Consider the following 24,177-nt stretch of genomic DNA (forward strand, 5'->3'; position numbering starts at 1 on the left):
ATACCCACCTATTTTTTTTTTTTAGAGATGGGGTCTTACTATATTGCCCAAGCTAAAAATACATTTCTTAATGAAAGATCAGGATGAGAAACAACAGGCTTATCTGAACACCTGCACAATAACCAAATACAACTTCTAGAAGTGAAAATGGTGATTTAAATAATTAATAAACTTATTAAACTGCAGATTAGACACAAACGAAGAAATAATTAGCGAACGAAAATATAGCTCTGAGGAAAACACACCATTAGAGATAAAGAAACAGAAAATAGGCCAGGCATGGTGGCTCAAGCCTGTAATCCCAGCACTTTGGGAGGCTGAGGCGGGTGGATCACCTGAGGTCAGGCATTCGAGACCAGCCTGACCAACATGGTGAAACCCCATCTCTACTAAAAATACAAAACTTAGCCAGGCATGGTGATGCATGCCTGTAATCCCAGTTACTCAGGAGGCTGAGGCACGAGAATTGTTTGAACCTGGGAGGCGGAGGTTGCAGTGAGCCGAGATTGTGTCATTGCACTCCGGCCTGGACAAGAGTGAAACTCCGTGTCAAAAAAAAAAAAAAAAAAAAAAAGAAATGGAAAATATAAAGATATGGAGGATAGAATGAAAAGAGCTCACATATATTGAACACAAATTCTAGAAAGGGAGAATAGAAAGATTTATGGAGAACAATGTTCAAAGGAACAATGGCTGAGAATTTTCCAGCTTTGGTAAAAAGCACCAATGCTCCTTATGTGAGCTCACCCAGACCTATTACTTTATTATTTAAGGAATTATTCACTAAAACACATGCTGCTTTAATGTAGTTTAATTATAATCCAGTGTTCATAAAGATGATGTCATTTGGAAAAATATTGATTGGGAGCATTTGGGGATCATAAATTTGAAGTGGTACTAAAATACTAGGCCACATTAGAACATGTGGAAAAAGAAAGAAAAAGCAACAAAAATAAAGTTCTAGGCCACAACAACACAAACACTGAAAGAGAAGGAGATTAGAGTTAAAGTAATCAAAGGACATGTGAAAATGGAAACTAAAGTTATCATCAAATTTAAACCTTTTAATGTCAAGTAATGATATTTAAAATGTTTAATGTTGCTAACACAAAGTAAATGGTGGAATAGAGAACTCCAAAAATCTATGCCTCTATAAAAATCAGTGAAAAAACTGGCAAAAACTGTCAGGATCAACTTTTTCAGAACTTTGAAAACTAACCGAAAGCTTATAACAAGCAGAGGAATGTTTAATCAAGAAAAACCAGCTAAGTGGCTCACGCCTGTAATCCAGCACTTCGGGAGGCCAAGGCAGGCAGATCACTTGAGGTCAGGAGTTCGAGACCAGCCTGGCCAACATGGTGAAACCCCGTCTCTACTAAAAATACAAAAATTAGCCAGGCGTGGTGGCACGTGCCTGTAATCTCAGCTACTCAGGAGGCTGAGACACAAGAATTGCTTGAACCCGGGAAGTGGAGGTTGCAGTGAGCTGAGATGGCACCACTGCACTCCAGCCTGGGCAACAGAGCAAGACTGTCAAAAAAGAAAAAGGAAGAAAAAGGAAGGAAGGAAGGAAGGAAGGAAGGAAGGAAGGAAGGAAGGAAGGAAGGAAAGAAGGAAGGAAGAAAGAAAGAAAGGAAGGAAGGAAGGAGAAAAACCAGCTGAATCTCCATAAGAACAGTAAGCTTTGTGGTATTTTAACTTACCCTTGTCCCATCTCCTGCTCCCAGCTTGGTGGTAGCCCTGAAGACAATGATCCGCATTCCCAGTACAGGTACCAGTACCAGAGAGAAAAGAATGGACCTTATTCACAAAGAATTACAGTTGTTTGCTTTGACTTGTCTGGTGGTTCCCTGGAAGAACCCACTTGAAAGGCTTGTCTTCATTTGACCTCACTCAAACTGACGCTACAACCTGGGGTAGTGAATAGCAGTTGGGACAAACAATACATCAACCAGCAAGCTTAAAAGGAAAGGCTGGAGGCCAGGCATGGTGGCTCATGCCTGTAATCCCAGCACTTTGGGAGGCTGAGGCAGGTGGATCACGAGGTCAAGGGATCGAGACCATCCTGGCCAACATGGTCTCTACTAGACACCCCATCTCTACTAAAAATACAAAAATTAGCTAGGTGTGGTGGTGTGCACCTGTAATCTTAGCTACTCAGGAGGCTGAGGCAGGAGAATTGCTTGAATCCAGGAGGCAGAGGTTGCAGTGAGCCGAGATCGCGTCACTGCACTCCAGCCTGGCAACAGAGCAAGACTCTATCTCAAAAAAAAAAAAAAAAGAAGAAGAAGAAGGAAAGGCTGGAAAATGGGGCTTGAATAACTCCAACACATGCCTGGGAATCTAGAAGGCCACACACATACGCCCTGGGCCGCAGCTAGGCGAATGCCCACAGAAGAACTAAGTAGGCTTTAATCTCTCACCTCTGCAGACCTCGAGGCTCTGAGCAAGCAGGAAGAGAAAGATAAGGCAACGTTGTAAACTGCCAGGCTGAGTGCAGAAGGTATGTCCCAACACATACACAGATCCCCTTGGCAAAGACTGGGAGACATACTGGTTCCAGGCATTTAAAGAAATTTCTGTTCAATCATTAGTGGCCACTAAGCTAACCAAGAGACTTCAGTGGCCACAGAGGACAAGGAATAGAGACTACAGAATTTGTTCAGGAAAAAAACTAGACAAACTTGTGTTTTGAGACAGGGTCTTGCTCTGTCTCTCAGGCTGGAGTACAGTGGCACTAACACGGCTCACTGCAGCCTTGATCTCCCAGGCTCAAGCAATCCTCCAGCATCAGCCTCTGAGTAGCTGGGACTATAGGCATGCGCCACCACACCAAGCTAATTTAATTTATTTATTTATTTATTTATTTTTTGAGATGGAGTCTCACTCTGTCGCCCAGGCTGGAGTGCAGTAGTGCGATCTCAGCTCACTGCAAGCTCCGCCTCCCGGGTTCACACCATTCTCCTGTCTCAGCCTCCCGAGTAGCTGGGACTGCAGGGGCCCGCCACCACGCCTGGCTAATTTTTTTGTATTTTTAGTAGAGACGGGGTTTCACTGTGTTAGCCAGGATGGTCTCAATCTCCTGACCTCACGATCCACCTGCCTCGGCCTCCCAAAGTGCTGGGATTACAGGCGTGAGCCACCGCGCTCGGCCAATTTTTTTTTCTTTTTTAAGAGACAGGGTCTCACTCTGTTGCCCGAGCTGGTCTCAAACTCCTAGGCTCAAATGATCCTCCTGCCTTGGCCTCCCAAAGTGCTTGGATTACAGGCATGAGCCACCGAGCTCAGCCTAAACAAACATTGAAAACAAACAAACAAAACAGCAACAAGAAACCCTAGGGAAGGGACAGAATCTGGTTTCCAGAGTTGCCACATTATATTATTTGAAATGTCCAGTTTTCAATAAAAAATTATGACACATGCAAAGAAAGAAGAAAATACGACCCATCCACAGAATAAAGAAAAAAGACCACCTATAGAAACCGTCCCTGAGAAAGCCCAGATGTTGGGTTTTCCTTTTTTCTTAATGTATTTTATTTTATTTTATTTATTTATTTATTTTGAGACAGAGTTTCGCTCTGTCGCCCCGGCTGGGGTGCAGTGGTGCAATCTCGGCTCACTGCAACCTCTGCCTCCCAGACTCAAGCAATTCTCCTGCCTCAGCCTCCCAAGTAGTTGGGACTACAGGCACCCACCACCACACCTGGCTACTTTTTGTATTTTTAGTAGAGACAGGGTTTCACCATATTGGCCAGGCTGATCTTGAACTCCTGACCTCAAGTGATCCACCTGCCTTGTCCTCCCAAAGTGCTGGGATTACAGGTGTGAGCCACCACGCCCAGCCAGATGCTGGGTTTTCTAATAAAAAGACTTTAAATTAGCTATTTAAAATACGTCCAAAAACCTCAAAGAAACTATGTCTAAAGAACTAAAGTATAGAAACAATATCTCACCAAATAGAGAGTATCAATACAGACATAGAAATATAAAAAATGAACCAAATAGAAATTTCTGGAGTTTAAAAGTGTAATAATCAAAATGAAAAATTCATCTTCTGCTGATGCTAGGAGTAGGGACATTGCCCTCATCTCTTTTTGGGGTTTCTGTTAAATATGAAGACTTGCTTTTTTTTCTTTTTGAGACAAGGTCTCACTCTGTTGCCCAGGCTGGAGTGAGTGGTGCAATCACAGCTCACTGCAGCCCTGAACTCCTAGGTTCAAACAACTCTCCCACCTCAGCCTCCCTGAGTAGCTGGGACTGCAGGTGCAAACCACCATGCCCGACTAATTAAAAAAAAAAATTGGGGCTGGGCGCGGTGGTTCACACCTGTAATCTCAGCACTTTGGGAGGCTAAGGCAGGCGGATCACCTGAGGTCAGGAGTTTGAAACCAGCCTGGCCAACATGGTGAAACCCTGTCTCTGCTAAAAATACAAAAATTAGCTGGGCACGGTGGCGCATGCCTGTAGTCCCAGCTACTCAGGAGGCTGAAACAGGAAAATCGCTTGAACCCGGGAGGCAGAGGTTGCAGTGTGCCAAAATCGCGCCATTGCACTCCAGCCTGAGCAACAAAGCAAGACTCTGTCTCTAAATAAATAGATAAATAAATAAATAAATAATAAATAAATAAATATTGTGTAGAGACAGGATCTCACTATGTTGCCCAGGTTGGTCTCAAATTCCTGGCCTCAAGTCATCCTCCTTAGCCTCCCAAAGTGCCCGGATTATAGGCATGAGTCAAGACTTGCAGTTTTAAGGCCAGGTGCTGGAATTTCAGGTTACCATTATTATCAAAAAGAATGGTTTGTTGAGCTTAAGTTTAGTGGCAGTAAAGGGAGTGGACAAAGCTATATAAGAGCAATGTTTTGTATAGTATTGAAATTAAGTTGGTATCAATCTGAACTAGATTGCTAAAAATTAAGATGTTATTTTTAATCCCTAGTATGGTCTGAATGTGTCCCCTCCAAAACTCAGGTGTTGTCAATGTGACAGTATTAAGAGATAGGGTCTTTAAGAAGTGACTAGGCCATGAGGGGTTCTCCCTAATGAGATTAGGTATCCTTATAAATGAGATGGAGGGAGTTGCTTCTCTCATGTCCTTCTGCCTTCTGCCATATGAGAATGCAGCAAAAAGCGCTGACCAGATGCTGGTGCCTTGATCTTGGACTTTCCAGCCTCCAGAACTGTGAGAAAATAAATGTCTGTTCTATACAAATTACCCAGTCTGAGGTATTCTATCATAGCAGCACCAAAAGACTACTAAAATCCCCTAAGTAGGACTTGCATCCCAAGGAAGTGTAAGACTTCTGCACTGAAAACTACAAAACATTGCTGAAGGAAATTAAAGACCTAAATAAATGGAAAGATAGCCCATTTTTCATGGATCGGAAGATTTAATGAAGTACTGATACATGCTGTGGCATGCATAAACCTTGAAAATATGCTAAGTGAAAGAAGCCAGACACAAAAGGCCACAGTGTATGATTCCACTCATATGAATGCCAAGAATAGGCAAATCCGTAGGGACAGAAAGTAGATTCATGGTTCCCAAAGGCTGGGTGGAGTGGGGAGTTACTATTAATGGGTATGAGGTTTCTGGTGGGGGGGGGGGTTGTTGCTTTTTTTTGTTTTGTTTTTTTGTTTTTTTGTTTTTGAGACAAGGTCTCACTCTGTTGCCCAGGCTGGAGTGCAATGGTCCAATCCAGCTCACTGCAGCCTTGAACTCCTTAGTTCAAGCAATTCTCCCACCTCAGCCTCCCTGAGTAGCTGAGACTGCAGGTGCACACCACCATGCCCAGCTAATTAAAAAAAAAACTTAGGGACAGGATCTCATTATGTTGCCCAGGTTGGTCTCAAATTCCTGGCCTCAAGTCATCCTCTTGCCTTGGCCTCCCAAAGTGCTGGGATTACAAGCATGAGTCATCGTGCCCAGCCAAGACTTGCAGTTTGAAGGCCAGGTGCTGGAATTTCAGGCTACCGTTATTCTCAAAAAGAATGGCTTGTTGAGCTTAAGTTTAGTGGCAGTAAGGGATAAAGAACAGTGAAACAAGGAGCATATAGTATTAATCAACTACAGACAACTGCCCTATTTGTAAATAGAAGCAGGGAAATAATATATATGTGTAGTAGCTTATAAATGCATAAAAATTATCTGGGAAGATAAGCAAATGTCTCTCAAACATCTAAAAGCTTCCTTCAGGCTGGGTGCGGTGCTTCATGCCTATAATCTCAGCAATTTGGGAGGCCGAGATGGGTGGATCACTTGAGCCCAGGAATTCGAGACCAGCTTGGGCAACATGGTGAGACCCCGTCTCTACAAAAAAATACAAAAAAGGCCGGGCGCAGTGGCTCACACCTGTAATCCTAGCACTTTGGGAGGCTGAGGCAGGTGGATCACGAGGTCGGGAGGTGGATCACGAGGTCGGGAGATCGAGACCATCCTGACTAACATGGTGAAACCCCGTTTCTACTAAAAATACAAAAAATTAGCCAGGTGTGGTGGCACACATTTGTAGTCCCAGCTACTCGGGAGGCTGAGGCAAGAGAATCACTTGAACCCGGGGAACAGAGGTTGCACTGATCCGAGATCATGCCATTGCACTCCAGCCTGGGAGACAAGAGCAAGACTTCATCGAAAAAATAAAATAAAATAAAATAAAATAAGCCGGGTGTGGTGGCATATGCCTGTGGTCCCAGCTACTTGGGAGGCTGAGGTAAGAGAATCACTTGAACCCGGGAAGTTGAGGTTGCAGTGAGCTGTGATCTCACTACTGTACTCCAGGCTGGGTGACAGTGAAACCCTGCCAAAAAAAAAAAAAAAAAAAAAACCTTATTTCATAAATACGGCTCATGCCTGTAATCCGAGCACTTTGGGAGGCCAAGGTGGGAGGATCACTTGAGCCCAAGAGTTTGAGAGCAGCCTAGGCAACATAGAGAGATCTCATTTCTACTGAAAATTTTAAAGTTATCCAGGCATAGTGGTGCATGCCTGTAGTCCCAGCTACTCAGAAGGCTGAGGCAGGAGGATAGCTTGAGCCTGGGAGGCTAAAGCTTCAGTGAGCCGTGATGGCACCACTGCACTCCAGCCTGGGTGACAGAGCAAGACCCTGTCTCAAAAACAGTTAAAAATTAAAAATTAAAGAATTAGAAATATACACACACACACACACACACGCATGTGAAGTGTAATGGCAATACCATTTTTTCTATGAGGTTGACAAAAATCTGTTGCATTGCTCAGGCTGTTGACAAGGCTGTGGTGAAAATGGCACTCACATACTCATGCTAGCTTCTCCTTGCTCTTGCTTGGACCAGCCATGCTCGTTCCTACCTCGGGGCCCTTGCACCTGTTGCTCCCTCTGCCTGGAACACCCTTTGCCAAAATAACCATGAGGCTTTCTCCTTTCAGCCAACCTGGGACCAAATTCATTGTCCCCTCCTTAGTGAGGTCTCGCTGAATGCCTCCTCACCCACCACCTCCCCACACCACTCTCACATCGCTCATTTTCTTCATTGCACCATCTTTATGAGGAATGATTTCTCTTTTATTCTCTTTGTTAAGTCAGAGGTCAGCTAACATTTTCTGAAAAGGGCCAGAGAGTTAATAGCTCAGGCTTTGTAGGCCATATGGTCTCTGTTGCAAATCCTCAGCTCTGCACGAGAAAGCCACAAACAATATGTAAACGAAGAAGACACTGTAAATGATATGTAAATAATTTACAGACACTGAAATTGATATGTAAATGATTTAGACACTGAAATTTGAATTTCACATAATTTCCAAGTGTCACAGAATATTATTTCTTTTAATAATATTTTTTCATTTTCTTTTCTTTTTTTTGAGACAGAGGCTGGAGTGCAGTGGTGAGATCTTGGCTCACTGCAACCTCTGACTCCCGAGTTCAAGTGATTCTCCTGCCTCAGCCTCTTGAGTAGCTGGGATTACAGGCGCGTGCCACCATGCCTGGCTGATTTTTGTATTTTTAGTAGAAACGGGGTTTCACCACGTTGGCCAGGCTGGTCTAGAACTCCTGACCTCAGGTGATCTGCCCGCATCGGCCTCCCAAAGTGCTAGGATTACAGGCATGAGCCACCATACCCAGCCCCTTTTCTTTTTGAGACAGGGTCTCACTCTGTCACTCAGGCTAGAGTGCAGTGGCGTGATCATAGCTCACTGCACCCTCAATCTCCCTGGCTCAAGCGATCCTCCCACCTCAGTCTCCCAAGTAGCTGGGACTATAGGCTTGCACTATCACACCCGGCTATTTCTTTTAATATTTTTTGTAGAGATGGGGTCTTGCCGTGTTGCCCAGGCTGCTCTCAAATGATCCTCCTGCCTCAGACTCCCAAAGTGCTGGTGATTACAGGCATAAGCCACCATGCTGGATCCACCTTTTTTCAATCATTTAGAAATATGAAAGCCAGTCTTAGTTCAAGGGCCATACCAAAATAGGCAGCAGGATGGATTTGCCCACTCGTGTGTCAGAACATCAACTCCAGGGCACTATTGTCTGCTTGGTTCACTGCTATATCCCCAGCACCTAGAATAGTGCCTGGCACCCAGTAGGCTTTCAGGAGATGTTTACCAAGTGAATGAGTGAAGTCTTTTTCTGTGTGTGAGATGGAGTCTCACTCTGTCGCCGAGGCTGGAGTACAGTGGCACAATCTTGGCTCACTGCAACCTCCGCCTCCCGGGTTCAAGTGATTCTCCCGCCTTAGCCTCCCAAGTAGCTGGGACTATAGCGTGCACCACCACACCCAGTTAATTTTAGTATTTTTTAGTAGAGACGGGGTTTTGCCATGGTGGCCAGGCTGGTCTCAAACTTGTGATTTCAAGTGATCCGCCGGCCTCAACCTCCCAAAGTGCTGGGATTACAGGCGTGAGTCACTGCTCCTGGCCAAGTGGGTGAAATATTAAGTTGAGTAGCAAGTTACTGAAAGAGTGAAGTGAGTGAATGCATGATCAGGCACAGTCCCACTCGCAGGGCTTCAGTTTGCTCCAGCCTGGACTCCAGCAGGCTCCCCCAGCAAGACTAAGAGAAAGATCAGAAGGCTGAGTCCAGAGTGGTAGCTCAACATCTTTATTTTTCCTCTTTAGCCCGAGGGTAATCCTGACAAACAGCTTCAGCCAGGAGGAGGCAGAGAGGACTGGGCTGGGCAAAGGCTCCACCAGGACCTGGCCGCCGCCGCCGCCGCCGCCTCCTCCTCCTCCTCCTCCTCCTCCTCCTCTTCTTCCTCCTCCTCCTCCTCCCATGGGGTTGGGGTTGGGATTAGGGCCATGATCCAAGCTTGGCATCCCTGGGGAGGAGGGAAGTGGGCCAGTCTGCAGCCTCTGCTGTCCCCCGCCTCTGATAACCACGTTCATGGGAACCAGCCACCTCCACATGTTGGGCAGGAGGGACCCTAGGGAGCGGCCCTGACCCCTCCATGTGCATGCGCACAGGGACCTGGGCCAGCAGGGCCTGATCAGTGTCCAGACATGCGGCTCTGGCCTGTGGCCCAGTTGGCAAACATAAAGCCTAGACTGACGGCCATGAAGAGGACTCCCAGGACTCCAAAGCACAGGGCCTGTGGGCCAGAGAGACAAGATGGGGCTGGTTGGGACTCCTCACCCAGTTGCCTTCTGAGAATGTTCCTCAAGTCTTCCACCTCCTTCAGAGAGTGCTCCATCCATTCCTGACCCTCCTCTGTGTGCCCTCTCCTTCCTTACAGCCAGCCCCTTTCTGCGAGTCCTTCCACCTTCCCAGGACCCATGACAGAATACGTTCCTCCATCCTCCTTCTTCAAAGTGCTTCCAGCTCTCTTCCCAATAGTGCTCTTTCCATCTGTCTGGAGAATGCTCCCTCTATGCCAGCCTCTGTTTGAGTGCTCCCTGTCTTCCTGGACCCTGCTGGTGCTCTGTCTCCTCTGCCCCTTCCTAAGACAATCACCTTCATTCTTCCAGACCATTCTTTCAGATGCTCTCCCAGCCCCCTCCTATGCATGTCCCTTTCACCTCCAGCCATCCTGGAGTGAGCACTCCCTCCTTGGAGTGCTCCCGCTCTCCCTAGCTCTGCCCTGGAATGCTTACCTGGATCTTGGGCCAGGATAAGAAAGGCTCCACCTCAGAGGGTACGATGCGGAGGTAGAAGATGCTGGGGAGGATGAAGATGAGGCTGGGGGCTGAGGTGGACCCTGGAGAACAAGAAGGAGGGACAGGAGTCAACCTGACTTGGGGACAAGGCCCATATTAGATGGGGTATGGGACTGGGGTGAGGTTTACTGACCGATAACTCCAAAGATATCCCGGATGGTTGGCACACAGATGACAAGGACATTGACCAAAACAAGCAGGATCAGAGCTATGGCCACATGTCGTGGCCAGCTGAAGGCCTTGCCTGGGAAAAGCAGCTGCTGCAGGGCCCGGCGGATCTGTGGCCAGAGTAGGGTGGGACAGAAGTCAGGACCCAAGTGCTGCCCCCCTTCCACGTGATCATCTGTCTTTAGCTCCACCCTCTGGCTGAGATCCCTGATTTCCCCTCCCTCTGACTATCTATGGCTCCACCCTGCCTAACCCAACATCTGTGTCTCCATGTTCTGAACAGGCTTCCTGCCTCCATCCTCTGACAACCCACGTCTCTTCCTTCTGTCTGAACACCCATCGGCACCTGCACCCACTGTCTGAAATCCTTGCCTCCTCCTCTAGCTGACCATCTTTGCCTTCTCCTTCTGTCTGACCATCCACCGATCCTTCCACCCTGTGTGAGCTCCCTGCCTCTCTCCATCTGACCTCTACCTCCCTCCTCTGTCTAATTAGTTCTGCCTCCCCATCTGGGAGACTTGACCCTCCTACATCCCATCACTTCAGCCTCCACCCTTTTTCTGTCCATCCCTGTTTCTTAATTCTACCCTCCAACTGACCCTTCCTGCCTCCCTCTTCTTTCTAGCCATCCATCTGTGCCTCCTCCCTCCAACTGACTACCCTGTCCCCTGACCCTCTCTCTCCTGCTATCTATGTCCTCCCCACTTCTGTTTATCGATTTTTGCCATCTCTGTCCATCTGAAAACGCTGCCCTTTCCTGTCTGTCCATCCTTGCCTCCTTCATCCATCCATCCACTCCTGTTTCCAGCCTTGACCCACACATCCATTCCTATGCCCTCTACCCATCCATCCATGTCCCTCTGAGCCGTGGGCCCCACGCACAGGGAACAGCACGACTGGCACAGTGAGGGTCACCGCAAGCAGCACGGCCAGGCGCACACAGAGGATGAGCGGGTCCTTCTGGCTGTACATGTGCAGCATCTCCGCCTTCACACTGCCTGGGCCATGAGACAGAGGGTATGGGATGCAGGATGTGGAGAGAGCACCAGGACCAATGCCCCAGAAACCCATACATACATGCACAGTGACAAAATCCACACAAGTGAGGCACACCTTCTGTTTGGAAACTGACAGGTCCGTGGTCACAGAAGGAAAGAGCTCAGAGGCTCCTGCCCCAGGCCTTCCCCCTCCCCCCAGCCCTAGCCCCAGCCCCACTCACTGTAGAAGGTGAGGTATCCAAAGGTTGCTGTGAGCCCATACATGCAGAACATGGCCCCAATGGACACGTTGGCCACGGCCTGCATCCTGCGCTTGGAGGGCCTGAGGTGTAGAGGTCGTGGAACTGTCATGCCCAGACCCTGAGACTTGCCCCAGGTCCCTCAAAGCCAGCCTCCACCCTCCAGAGTCCCCTTCTCCCAGACTGACATTCAGCTGGCACACATGGGGACACCCGTCTCTGCCTCCCCTGTGACTAGCCAAAATCCCCTCTCTGACCATCCATATCTCCCCCCATATGACTGTCTCCCTCTCCCCTGCGTTTGACTGCCACTGCCTCTTCCATCTGACCATCCATGCTGTCCCTCTGTCTGATCATCCACACATCTCCCATCATATCATCCCTGCCTCCGCCTCTGTCTGTCCGTACCTCCCTATCCCCATATCACCAGCCATGCATATCACCCCCTCCATCTGATCATCTGATCTCTGCTTCCCAACTCTGTCCATCCACATTTGTGCTGGATATTAAAATAGGAGAATACTTAAGCCCCAATCAGCAAACAGTCACTACCCTGAGTGCCCCAAGACCTCCTGGCCACCCCAAACCCCTCCCATAACACAACCTAGCTTCCACCAAGTGACAGTCCCAGGACTGCTATAGGGAGTGTCAGACATTCTGGTTACCACCCCACTTGCTGGCCCATCATTCAGGCCCACTTGCCTGCCCACTCACCGGCAGAGCTCCGTATAGATGGGCAGCACCTCAGGGTGGCAGACAAAAGCAAAAGCCATAATGGGCACTGTGTAGGACATCTAGGGGAATGCCCGAGTACATGGGATTAGAGCCAACAGGGGTCCATCCCCTTCTTCCCATCCCCCTCCCGCCCCGTAATCGCCCTCCATATCAGACACATAGAAGCTCCCAATGTCCAATATCCGGCTCCACTCTGAGCAGGATGCACCATATGACAGAACCAGAGGGCCTGAGTGTGATGCAATCTCCTACATGCCTGCACACACACCTGTGAGTCAACTGTGAACATCTGGGCCTCACAGCTGCTGTTGAGTCCTTGGCTAGGGAGTCCCACGAGAGCTTCACTCTCCATTGCTGTTTCATTGCGGCCTATAGCACAGCCAAGTTGGAACTTCTTGTAGATGACCTGAGGATGGGGGCAGCAGGGAAGCCAGGTCATGGAGGAAGCTATGTCCCAATGTCCCAAACTCTCTCCCCGCTTCTCTGTGACTCACCGAAACAAGGAAAAACAGCATGCAGGTCAGAGAGAGACCACTGGTGTACCCCAGGTAGCCTAAGAGGGGCAAAACACAGAGTCTCAGAAATCAGCCAGGCGTGGTGGCTCACACCTATAATCCTAGCGCTTTGGGAGGCCTAAGCGGGCGGATCACCTGAGGTCAGGAGTTCGAGACCAGCCTGGCCAACATGGCAAAGCCCCATCTCTACTAAAAATACAAAAATTAGCTGGGTGTGGTGGCGCATACACCTGTAATCCCAGCTACTCGGGAGGCTGAGGCAGGAGAATCGCTTGAACCGGGAGGCAGAGGTTGCAGTGAGCCAAGACCACGCCATTGCACCACTCCAGCCTGGGTGACAGAGTGAGACTCGGTCTCAAAAAAACAAAACAAAACAAAAAAATCAATGGACCCCCGGAACAGTGAACTCCAAACACCTAGTCTAGCCTTCAAGGTCTACCCACCCCAGTTACCTTTGCATAAGCTTCTACTTCCACCCAGAAAAACCTCCCCTCCATAGCAAACTCCTACTAATCTGTTCAAGCCCACATCAAATAAGCTCTCTCCTAGTGTTCTGCAGCCCTTGAAAATGAATGGGGGTTTTCTCAGTCTGGCTTCTTCTGTCTAATCCCACTACCCAATGGCCAACCCAGGGAGCCTCTTACCCAAGTGTTTCATGAGGGCCAGGGGCAGGATGATTAACACACTGACAATGATGATGAGGAGGTTTCCCTTCAAGAACCAGTCCCTAGAGAGACAGGAAGACACAGTGCCTAGCTGCCAGCCAAAGGAAACTGTCAGGCAGACACTCACAGAAGACAGCTGGACAGGCAGTTTTCTGCCCTAAGTCAGGAGAGTTAAGCTGACAACCTCAGCTTGAGAAATCATTCAGGTGGTCACAGTGACAAACGGCACAATAGGGTTGACAAAAACAGTCAAGCTGATTATGAGATTGTCAGATACTATCAGTGGGACACAGCTAACACATACACAGCTGGACAAAACTTGCCATCAGACTTCGCAAGTGGTTGCACAACCAGAAGGTCAAACACCCCAAGTCAGTCAGACTCAATGTAAAAATCAGTCCAGGCCAGGTGCGGTGGCTCACGCCTGTAATCCCAGCACTTTGGGAGGCTGAAGCGGGTGGATCACCTAAGGTCAGGAGTTTGAGACCAGCCTGGCCAACATGGTGAAACCCTGTCTCTACTAAAAATACAAAACAAATTAGCTGGGCGTGGTGGGGAGTGCCTGTAGTCCCAGCTGCTCAGGAGGCTAAGGCAGGAGAATGGCATGAACCCGGGAGGTGGAGCTTGCAGTGAGCCGAGATCACGCCACTGCACTCCAGCCTGGGCGACAGAGGGAGACTCTGTCTCAAAAAAATAAATAAATAAATAAATAAATAGCCAGGTATGGTGGCGCGTGCCTGTAATCCCAGCTACTCGCGAGGCTGAGGCAGGAGAATCACTTGAACCCAGGAGGCAGAGGTTGCAGTGAGCCAAGATCGCGCCATTGCACTCCAGCCTGGGTGACAGATCAAGACACTCAAAAAAAAAAAAAGAAAGAAAGAAAGAAAAAAAAGAAGGAAGGGAGGAAAGAAAGAGGGAGGAAAGAAAGAGAGAGAAAGAAAGAGAGAGAAAGAAAGAGAGAAAGAAAGAAAGAAAGAAAGAAGAGAAAGAAAGGAAGGAGAAAATCAGTGCAACACAAGGTGCCAGACACAAAGAGAGTGAGTCACGATCGTGGTATGTCTGACAGGTAGAGCAACAGTCTGATGATCCAGTAGACAAGCCACGATGCAGAGTCCATCAAAAAGTCAGAAACACACATGCATGCTTGTTTGAACAGCTCAAGGTTTGTTGGATGCCTGAAAGTATGCCTGTGGACTGATTTGGCTGCACAGCCAAAGAAAGACTGAAATAGAAACGAAATCATCCAGCTGGCCACACTGTTGGAACCAAGCTCTGAGAAAAGGTGGGATCTGTACAGATATTGGAGGAAGGTGACCAGGCAAGACAGTCAGTTAAGACAGAATCAGCTGAACAACTGCTCATGCATTCAAAACAACTTGATTGAATGCCTATGTTCTAGACATTCACATGGTCTCTTTCTATCTCATATACAGTTACACAGAAATAAACCAATGGGAGCTAACTATAATAATGAGACATCTCTGGTCACACTATCAGCTATCTAGTGTTCTCAGAATCAAACCAAAAATCTAAAAGGATACACACAGAGAGTAAAGATCAAGCACTCAGTTAAAATTGTCAGACTGGCCGGGTGTGGTGGCTCACGCCTATAATCCCAGCACTTTGGGAGGCCAAGGCAAGCAGATCACCTGAGGTCAGGAGTTCAAGACCAGCCTGGCCAACATGGCAAAACCCCGTCTCTACTAAAAATACAAAAATTAGCCAAGCATGGGGGCTGAGGCAGAAGGATGGCTTGAACCTGGGAGGTGGAGGTTGCAGTGAGCCAAGATGGCACCACTGCACTCCAGCCTGGGCAACAGAGTAAGACTCTGTCTCAAAAAAATAAAATTAAAAAATTAGCCGAGCATGGTGGTGCATGCCTGTAATCCCACCTACTCAGGAGGCTGAGGAAGGAGAATCGCTTGAACCTGGGAGGCAGAGATTACAGTGAGCTGAGATCGTGTCACTGCACTCCAGCCTGGGCGACAGAATGAGACTCTGTCAAAAAAAAAAAAAAAAAACTGTCACACAGACCAGAGTCAGACTGACAAAACCAGAGACACATCTACACACCATGCAAAGCCCATGGGACCAGAGGCAGAGTTAGCCCATGGGACCAGAGGCAGAGTTAGCCACTGGACACACAGAGCTGTTCATGAAACACACAGAGGCAGCTACACACGTGCAGCTGGAGCACAAGCACTGCAACACACTGTGCATACACACTAGCCCTGCTGGAGTCCCATCGTGCACATGCCCCCCACACATACCGAGCCAGCACAGCAGATCCGGACTCACACACAGTCAGCCAGATGCATAATCAGAACAGTCCAGCATATATGGTTGCAACCATAATACAGAGGACACATAGCCACATTCAGGGATCACACACACACACACACACACACCAGAGAGAATTTGCCAGAACAGCCACCAAATCAAACACAGAGATGGAGTTGGCTGGACACGTACAGTCAGAGTGAGTCACACATAGTTGGTACCACAGCATACTACGTGCACACAGACACACTGCTGGAGTCAGCGATCACACACTCACAGCTAGATGGAGTCAGTGATCACACACTCACAGCTAGACAGATTCAGCCAGATGAACCTAGAATCAAGCTCAAACAATCAGCTGGACAGGGGAAGTCAGAGTGACCGAGGGTAAGACACATATGGTTGGAATCCCAGTATACGGGACACAGCTGTAGTCAATCACAGAGCTAGCCCAAGAGAATCAGCCAGGACAGCAGACGCAGAGTCAAACCCACAGGCAGAGTCTGAGTCCATTGGCTATGTACATTCACACACACATGGTCAGCAGCAGAGTAAACCGGACATAAAGAGTCAGCCTCCAGCCAGAAGCAGCCAGAATAAGTCACAAAATCAGCACACGGTCGACTGGACTCCTGTGGTCAGAGCAACAGGCACACAGAGGAATCAGTCTGACCCAAGTGGCCTGCCCAGCAGTCTCAAACTAGAACATCTGGAAGTCAGCTGCACACACAGCGCTGAAGATACTGACCGGGCCTCACAGGCAGAGTCAAGGGGCTGCTGGCCAGCCAAGGGGTGTTGCTCACTCACCCCTCGGGGTCCATGTACAGGAAGGTGCCGATAACCAGGGGGAGCTCAGATTTGATGATGAACAGGTAACTGGACATGGCTGGTGCAGGTGGGGGAGGTGTAAGCAGAAGGATTCTCTTCATGCCCCCACCCCGTCTTCCCCAGCCCAGCCTGGGGAAGCCCACCTCACTCCGCCCTCTCCCCCCAAGCTGACCCCCACCTCCCAGAGTCCTCACCCCCAACATTGTGCAGACAGATGACTGTGGCCACCACTACCTTCCCCGCAGGCCCGAATGCCCTCTGTCCCAGCTGCTCATAGGCTCGGATGCCTAGCGGGGGGAGTCAGGAACAGGGTTGAAGGTCCAGGAGGCCAGGCCAGAGGTGCAGGCCAGAGGGCCCGGGAGCTGGGGAGTTGGGGCTTGGGGGAACCGGCTTTGACTGATGGAGGATGAAGGTGGGGGTTAAGCAGTTGGGCTTGAGTTTGGGGGCACAGTCTGGGAGGTGGGATCTGAGGCCAAGGAAAAGGATGAGGGCTGGAGGTAAGAGTAGGGGTCTTGGAGCCAGACTATGAACTGAGACCATGGTAGGAGCTGGGGAACCGGGGACTGAGGGGTGGGGGTTAGAGGTAGAGTGTAGTGGTCTGGGGGTGGGTTCTGGGGTGTTGGGTCCGGGATCTGGGGTCTGCATTCAGGGAGCTGGGTCTGGGGTCTGGGGTCCAAGGTCTGTGTTGAGCTCTGGATGTGGCTCCAGAGTCTGGGGTCCAAAGGGGTGGAGTGGGGACTGGGATCCAGGCTCCGGGTCTCACCTGCAATACCAGCACAGGTCAGCAGGAGGTGGATGGAGTAGGACGACAGAAGCGCAATGCACAGCAGCAGGGCCCTGCGGCAGGTGGCACAGCTCAGACCTGGCCCCAGGCCTCCCACCTGCCCCACAACACCCCCGGCCCCGCAGGCCACCTATGGACTCACAGGAAGAAGATGACCCCCGTGTGGGCCATGGCATAGGCCAGCCCCAGGATGCCGCTGCCCATGATGGCGTTGCTGAGGTTGAACACTGACATTCCAAACGATGTCTTCCCCTCGAACTGCACGCAAGGAGCAAAGCCCGGGCACACATTGGGACGGGGCACAGGGTAAGGAGACTAATGCCAGGGCCAGGGAAAGACTGGAGAAGAAGCAAGCGGGGTGGAGAGAAGCCAAGGAGAGACCATCGGAGGAGGGAAGAGGCTAGCAGGGAAGAAGAGTTGAAGATGGAAGAGGCTGCGAATGGGGAGAGCTGGGAAGGGGGAAACTAGGACAAACTTTGGAGGGAGCAGCTGGAAGTGGAGAGGACCGGGGGAGGGTGAAGCAGCCACCAGAGGTAAAACAGCTGGGGAGGGGAGACGCTGCGGGTAGGGATAGGCTGAGGATGGGGAGTGCTGGAGGAGGAAGAACAGCTGGAGGAGAAAGGCAGGCCGGGAGGGGAGCAGCCAGGGAGGGCAGTCACTGGGCCGAAGAGCGGGTGGGGAGAAACAAGGCCAGGGAGAGAGCTGGAAAGGGCATATCTGGGGAAGAGGAGTATCTGGAGAGGGGAGCGACCAAGTAGTGTGTAGCTGCGCTGGGGAGATAGCTGGGCAGGGGAACAGCAGGGAGGAGGAGGAGTGGGGAAGAGGGAGCAGTGCGGGAGGAGATTAGCTGGGGAAGGTGCCACCAGGACAGATCCTGTGGGGCCACTCACATCCATGAACTGGACCGGCTTGCTCCCAGGAGCAGGACCACGACTGGGCAGGAAGCCCTCACGTTCTTGCCTGTAGCTGGATAGGGCAGGGAAATAGGGGCCGATAAGAGGGTAACTCTGACCCCTGATCCCTGAGCCCACCTCCTTGGACCCCTGACTCACCCCACAGCATCCGAAGGGAGGGCTCCATTCATCTTTGGATCCTGCAGTTCCATCCTGTGGGCAAAGAAATGGGGTGGGGGGATCAGAGATGGAACGAGCATGCTTCAAAGTGAGGGGAGCTGAAGAAGGGGGGAGGGGAGTCCCATAGAGACCGATGGAAAGACGGAGAAAGAGATAAGGCAGGGGAGCAGGAACAGACAGGGATAGAAATGGAGGCAGACTGACAGAGAAAGAGATGAGAGAGAGAGAAGAACAAAAATCAGAGAAGGAGAGAAGCCAACAGTTAGTTACTCAGAGAGACACAGAGAGAGCCAGTGAGAGAGAAATAGTGGGGGAGAGAGAGACAGAAAGCTACAGAGAGAGCCGGACCCCAGAGCAGATGAGCCGACCACGTGGAGAAGGGATAGCCTCTCCTCCCAGACCCCAGACTCACGCTGTCTCTCTTGCCATCTGTGTCTTTCATTCCCCGGTCCCCCGCGCCACCCCCCCTCCTTCCCTCCACCCTCACCGCGTGGCCAGGCGGCTCACTCCTTGCAGGGACACGTGTCGGCCTGGCTGCCCCACCCCTCCTAATGCCCTCACCCCCCTCCTTCCCGCCTGGGCCCCCAAGCCCGAGACCAGAGCTAATGCAACCTGTTGAGTGAGCTGAGGGTTGGGGACAGACTCGGAGACCCCTGCCCCAGACGCTGCAAACTGCTCTCTGCCACGACTCTGAATATCCTCACTAGAAGCCAAAGACCAGTGCCCGAACCGAGCCCCTTCCCAGGGACAGAAATGACCCAGGGACTCCCATTTGACCCCAATTCTAGGGCCTAGAGGTCTTTTCCAGGGCCCCTAGCAAGTCTTAAACACTCATCTTCTGGCAGAAGTCAATTTGGAGACACTTCCAGACTTGAGAAACTTCCTGGGTGTGGGGTGTGGGGTGTCTCAGGAACCTGGCCCGAGCCCTCATTTCCCCTCCGGAGGAAGAGCTATTTCTGAGACCTTCATCAAAGACCCCCTCCCGTGGCCTACCGAGTTTCCTGGGGTGGGGGTGTCTCTGCAATCCCCACCCGAGCCTGGAGCCCCTGTCTTGTGGGTACAGCGTCTCTGAAGAAACCCCAGCTCCCTCCCGCGCTTACTCCTTGGGAAGGAGGTATCTCAGAAACCCCCATTCAAGGTCCCCATTAGAGCTCAAACTGGCTCAGGAAATCCTTTTCCCAAGTCCTGAATCCCGTTCCTGGGACAGGGAGGGTCTCAAGGAGTCCCATCCCCCACCACCAGCACCCTCCGGAGCCTCCCACCCACACCTGAATTCACTTCCTGGGATCAGGGTACCAAAAGGACCTCCCCACACACGCCATTCCATTCCTCACTAGTGCTAAAATGTCTCCAAGGAACCCCGAGCCCCCTCCCAGGACCCCTACTCATATCTCAGGCCCCCAGGAACACCATCCCCGCAGCCCACGCTCCCTCCTCACCTACCTGCTCCTCTCAGCTCCTGAAGTGGCCGCAACTCAGACTCAGGTTCGGGCACCCTCTCGGCTGCCTAGGCTCCTGCTCTGGCGTGGTACTTTTTTTTTTTTCCTGAGAAGAAATGTTAATTTTAATTTCGTTTCCCTCCTTCTGGCCCTGGGCGGGGGAAGAGGTGGAGAAGGGGCGCCCCCTATCTGGACCCACTTGGAGGGAGACAGCGGTTTGTTTGTGTGTTGATGGTGGGGGAAATGGCCTGAAAGATTGAGGGTGTAGACCCACAGCTAGAGAGAGTGACAGGCAGACAGAGGGGATGGACTCACAGAGCAGACGGACAGCAGGATGGGATGGATGGCAGAAAAAGGTGCAGAGAGGAGACAGAGAGAGTAGGAGAACCGAAGTTACAAAAAAGCAGGCATGAGAAACAGCACAGGAACAGACAGACCACAGAAGGGACAGAAAGACAGATGGGCGGGAGGAGGGGATGCTAGGGGAGCTTGGAAGACAGGCAGAGACAGGGAGAAAGGGACACACAGGCAGACTCAGAAACAAACAGGTGGGTAGGGATAGGCTCGTGGAAACACCTGCAGAAAGGCAACAGGCAATTGGGCTCAGTCATAGACAGGAGACACAGGCTGGCCAAGAGGTGGGGGACAGAGCCAGACAGCTCCCCAAACAGAGGGTAGGACCAGACACACCAGCTCAGAGAGATGAAGGGGCAGAGAGAGTGGTTGAGGCAGAGAGACTCCTGGAGGGACAGGAGAAAAGAGGCAGAGAGAGGCAGATTCAGGCAGAGAGGCCTGGGGACAGCAGGGGAACAGGTGCAGGGGTAGTAGCCAGGCTATTCCAGGCAGACCTCAGGCAGACAGCCTAGTCACGAGAGGACCCTAGATCTTGGGGGCCCCCAGAGGGAGGCAGGGAGGGCATTTGTGGCTGGGTGGGGAATGTGGACTGTGAACTCACACTGTCCGCAAACTGGGCGGGCACTGTAGTCCTGGACCCCACCCCAAGCGTGGGGTGGGGCTTGTCCAAGCCCTGAGAAGTCCCACTATCTGTCTGTCCGTCTGTCTTCTATGGGAGTCCGTCTGTTCACTCCCCTCCAGGCATATGACAGGCATGCCTGTCCCAGGCAAGGCACGTGTCCGCTACAGGATGTCAGGCAGGGTGGACTTGGGGTCTGGGACCACCTCGACTGGGCTGCTTGAAGCCCAGGTGGACAAGAGGCCTCTGTCTGGGCCCCTCACCCGCCTGCCCACCCCCGACAGGGAACACAGAATTCCCGGAAAGGCCAGGAGCTGGCTGGGGCTTCAAAGCTGGCCTAGATGCCCTCACCCCACCCACAGTTAGAGGAGGACAAGGGATGGGGCGTTTACTTCCCCACAGCGGGAGAGAGACTCCTGCACACTCAGGAATCGCAGCTACACAACAGGAGCCATCACAGCCCCATCAAGGGGCTCAGATACGGGGGCCAACTCGCCATCACTCACAGAGGTGCACAAAGACTCACAGCCACACAAGAGAATAAGGACTGACAGACATGAACACACACAGACTCACCACTGCACGTTAAGAGCACAGGCTCATGGGACAGTCACACACGTGGCCACACAGAGTGACGATAGTCTTACAGCTATCAATACCGACAGGCTCAGAGCCACTCACAGAGAGCACAGACTAACACAGGGATAGGCTTGTGCCGATTTCCAGACACTCGAGACTCCTGAACATCATCGCCCGTGGACCCACAGCCATGCCAAAGACAATCAACAGGCAAATCACACACACAGATTCACAGCCACACACAGAGCACACAATTACACACAGCTGATGACATTGTTTGTGGGTCCTGGGTCTTTCCCACACACACGATCCAGGTTCAGATGGCCCTGGATCTGAACCTGAATCCAGGTTCAGATGACCCTGGAGGCAAACTTCCAGGTTCAAGCCCTAAAATGATATCTCTGTGTATGTGAATTTGAATGTGCACTTGTGACCACATGTAACCACATACAGCTCCAGTCACAGAGAGAGGCACTCATAGGCTGACATGATTTTTGTACAAACAGAAAAGCCATAGTCTCCTTCTCTCTCTCTTTCTTTCTCTCTCTCTCTCCTCTCTCTCTCTCTCTCACACACTCACACACACACAACTGCATTTCAGCAAATGGCTGCACACAGCCGTGTACACACACAGCTAGTCACAAATCAAGTCAGAAAAGAAACATATAGGGAAAGCATATACCTGCACACAAACACAAAGCACAGGAATGCAGAGTACGCTTACTATCGTTGCAAAGAAAAAATCCAGAAACCACACTGAAAGCTACACAAGGAAAAAACAAGAGAACCAGATAGTACTCATACCATGGCACCAGAAGAAACACCCCGAGGGCACACATACCTGCAGCCACTCGCTAAGAAGAGACACAAATACAGCAGCAGACACACAAAGAAAGATACGTGCGCATAGATACACATATAGGAGGGACAAGTACTCTGACACACTTGTCACCCACAACCATTACAAAGGAGACAAACACCCAAGCAACACACACACACAACAACATATAGATGAACTGCACCGACAGACAGTACCAATGCACACGGTTGCCAAAAAAAAAAAAAAAAAAAAGGTAAGAGTTGGGCCGGGTGCAGTGGCTCATGCCTGTAATCCCAGCACTTTGGGAGGCCAAGGTGAGTGAATCATGAGGTCAGTAGTTCGAGACCAGCCTGGCCAACGTGGCGAAACCCCGTCTCTACTAAAAATACAAAAAAAATTAGCTGGGCGTGGTGGCGGGTTCCTGTAATCCCAGCTACTCGGGAGGCTGAGGCAAGAGAATTGCTTGAACCTGGAAGGCGGAGGTTGCAGTGAGCCGAGATCGCGCCACTGCACTCCGGCCCAAGCGACAGAGTGAGACTCCATCTCAAAAAAAAAAAAAAAAAAAGCACAAGTTGGGCAGGCGGCCATAGACAGAACGCAGCACCAGGCAAGTTACATAGGAAGACGCAGGCACAGCTCACATACGTGTGGCTGTGGCGGAGAACGGGCAGGTGAGATACACTCAGCATATTCACACACACGTGCGCACACACTCCTGCCCAACCTCCTCCAGCCTCTGTCTCCTTTCCTATCTACTCTGATTTCTCTCTCCCCTCATACCCCTCCCCCACCCAGAGCCATTACACATCTGTGCTACCAGCTGGCCAGGGAAAGAGACACCTGTCACTAGAGGCTTTGACCCAGATGGCTAAAGGTCGGGGGGTGGGGGGGATGCAGGTATCCATATTTCAAGTCTGAAGTGTCCCGTCCAAATAACTAGCATACTTTATTTGGATTTAAAAAAAAAAAAAAAGACAACCCCCCTCCCCTCTGCATCCATTCGCCGCCTCCCTGCCACAGCCTCCTGCTCTGATTGCTCCCCTTCCCTCCCAGGGCCTGCCCCTACTGGCCTTCCAACATGGACCAACACAGGGCTACCAGGCACACAGCAGGTGCTCAACAAAGGCCACTTATCTAATGTCGTATTATTATCATTACTTTTATTTCTGCCAAAGGAACTCTTCTACGGGAGAGATGAACCTCCATCCAGCTCTGAGAACCCCACAGCTCTGCTAAGTTTCAGGGCACTGCAGATAGCAGGTGCTCAACATAAGCCGGTATGGCAGCGGGAAAACAAAGGGAAAGTGTGATCTGGCTGCTTAGAGGAATTTGCTTTAGAAGGAACAGATGTCTTTAAGCAGGACCGAGGCCTTGAGGCTGTGCCAGGGATAAGAACACTTTGTTAGTTCATCAAAGTAGGGCTCCTTCTCAGGGTCATTTAAGGTTTCTGTTGGTTCAGTAAACCAGACCCTTGTGTGACACATGGGAGTCCCGTGAAATCTGTTAAAAGTCACTTTGGGTTATCATCAGTTCTAAGGAGACATTTGATGAAAACAGCTCACTTCCCGGTAGCATCCAGGGGAGGGAGGGACACAGTGAAGCAGTTAACAGCAAAAGCTTTCTCAGCTCTGCCACTTATTAGCTGTGTGGCTAAACAAGCAAATTCCTAAACCTCACTGAGTCTCAGCTTCCTCAAGGGCCTAATAACGCCTAACTCATTGGGCTATCGAGACAATTGAATTAATTAACACAGGCAGAGCACTTAAGACAATGCTTTACACATAGTTATTGCTCAATACATATTTGTGGGAGGAATTAATGATTTCTTCTCTGCGAAAGCAAAGTCCCACTTGCTTGGCTGCATATGGGATTCCGATCTGTCCTTTCATGCAGGCTCCCCACGGAGTAACTCTCTCCAGTCACTTCCTTTCCTCAAAGCAGCCCCTGGGCA

The 24,177-nt window shown here is 50.5% G+C and overlaps 1 protein-coding gene across 15 annotated transcripts; it reads right to left on the bottom strand.

Moving 5' to 3' along the window:
- Positions 1-9,062: 9,062 nt before the first annotated feature.
- SLC38A5 (solute carrier family 38 member 5) lies at positions 9,063-20,788 on the bottom strand. 15 transcript variants are annotated; one of them, XM_063804304.1, is made up of 17 exons: positions 20,703-20,788; positions 19,859-19,960; positions 18,395-18,448; positions 18,233-18,308; positions 17,485-17,600; positions 17,322-17,395; positions 16,753-16,845; positions 16,538-16,616; positions 13,430-13,512; positions 12,765-12,823; positions 12,539-12,676; positions 12,250-12,329; positions 11,518-11,618; positions 11,181-11,296; positions 10,264-10,408; positions 10,068-10,171; positions 9,063-9,565 (listed from the first exon to the last, which is right to left on the bottom strand). In XM_063804304.1, the coding sequence occupies exons 3-17, from the start codon at positions 18,445-18,447 to the stop codon at positions 9,464-9,466; spliced, it is 1,419 nt and encodes a 472-aa protein (XP_063660374.1). In that variant the 5' UTR covers position 18,448; positions 19,859-19,960; positions 20,703-20,788; the 3' UTR covers positions 9,063-9,463. The 15 variants fall into 15 exon arrangements, 13 of the variants coding, with proteins under 13 accessions (XP_063660374.1, XP_063660373.1, XP_063660370.1 ...); XM_063804303.1 differs by lacking the exon at positions 20,703-20,788 and adding an exon at positions 20,054-20,309; XM_063804300.1 differs by lacking the exon at positions 20,703-20,788 and adding an exon at positions 20,054-20,305 and having other exon boundaries at positions 9,063-9,295.
- Positions 20,789-24,177: the final 3,389 nt, after the last annotated feature.

This window comes from Pan troglodytes, chromosome X (assembly GCF_028858775.2).
Source record: "Pan troglodytes isolate AG18354 chromosome X, NHGRI_mPanTro3-v2.0_pri, whole genome shotgun sequence".
Taxonomy (NCBI): Eukaryota; Metazoa; Chordata; class Mammalia; order Primates; family Hominidae; genus Pan; species Pan troglodytes.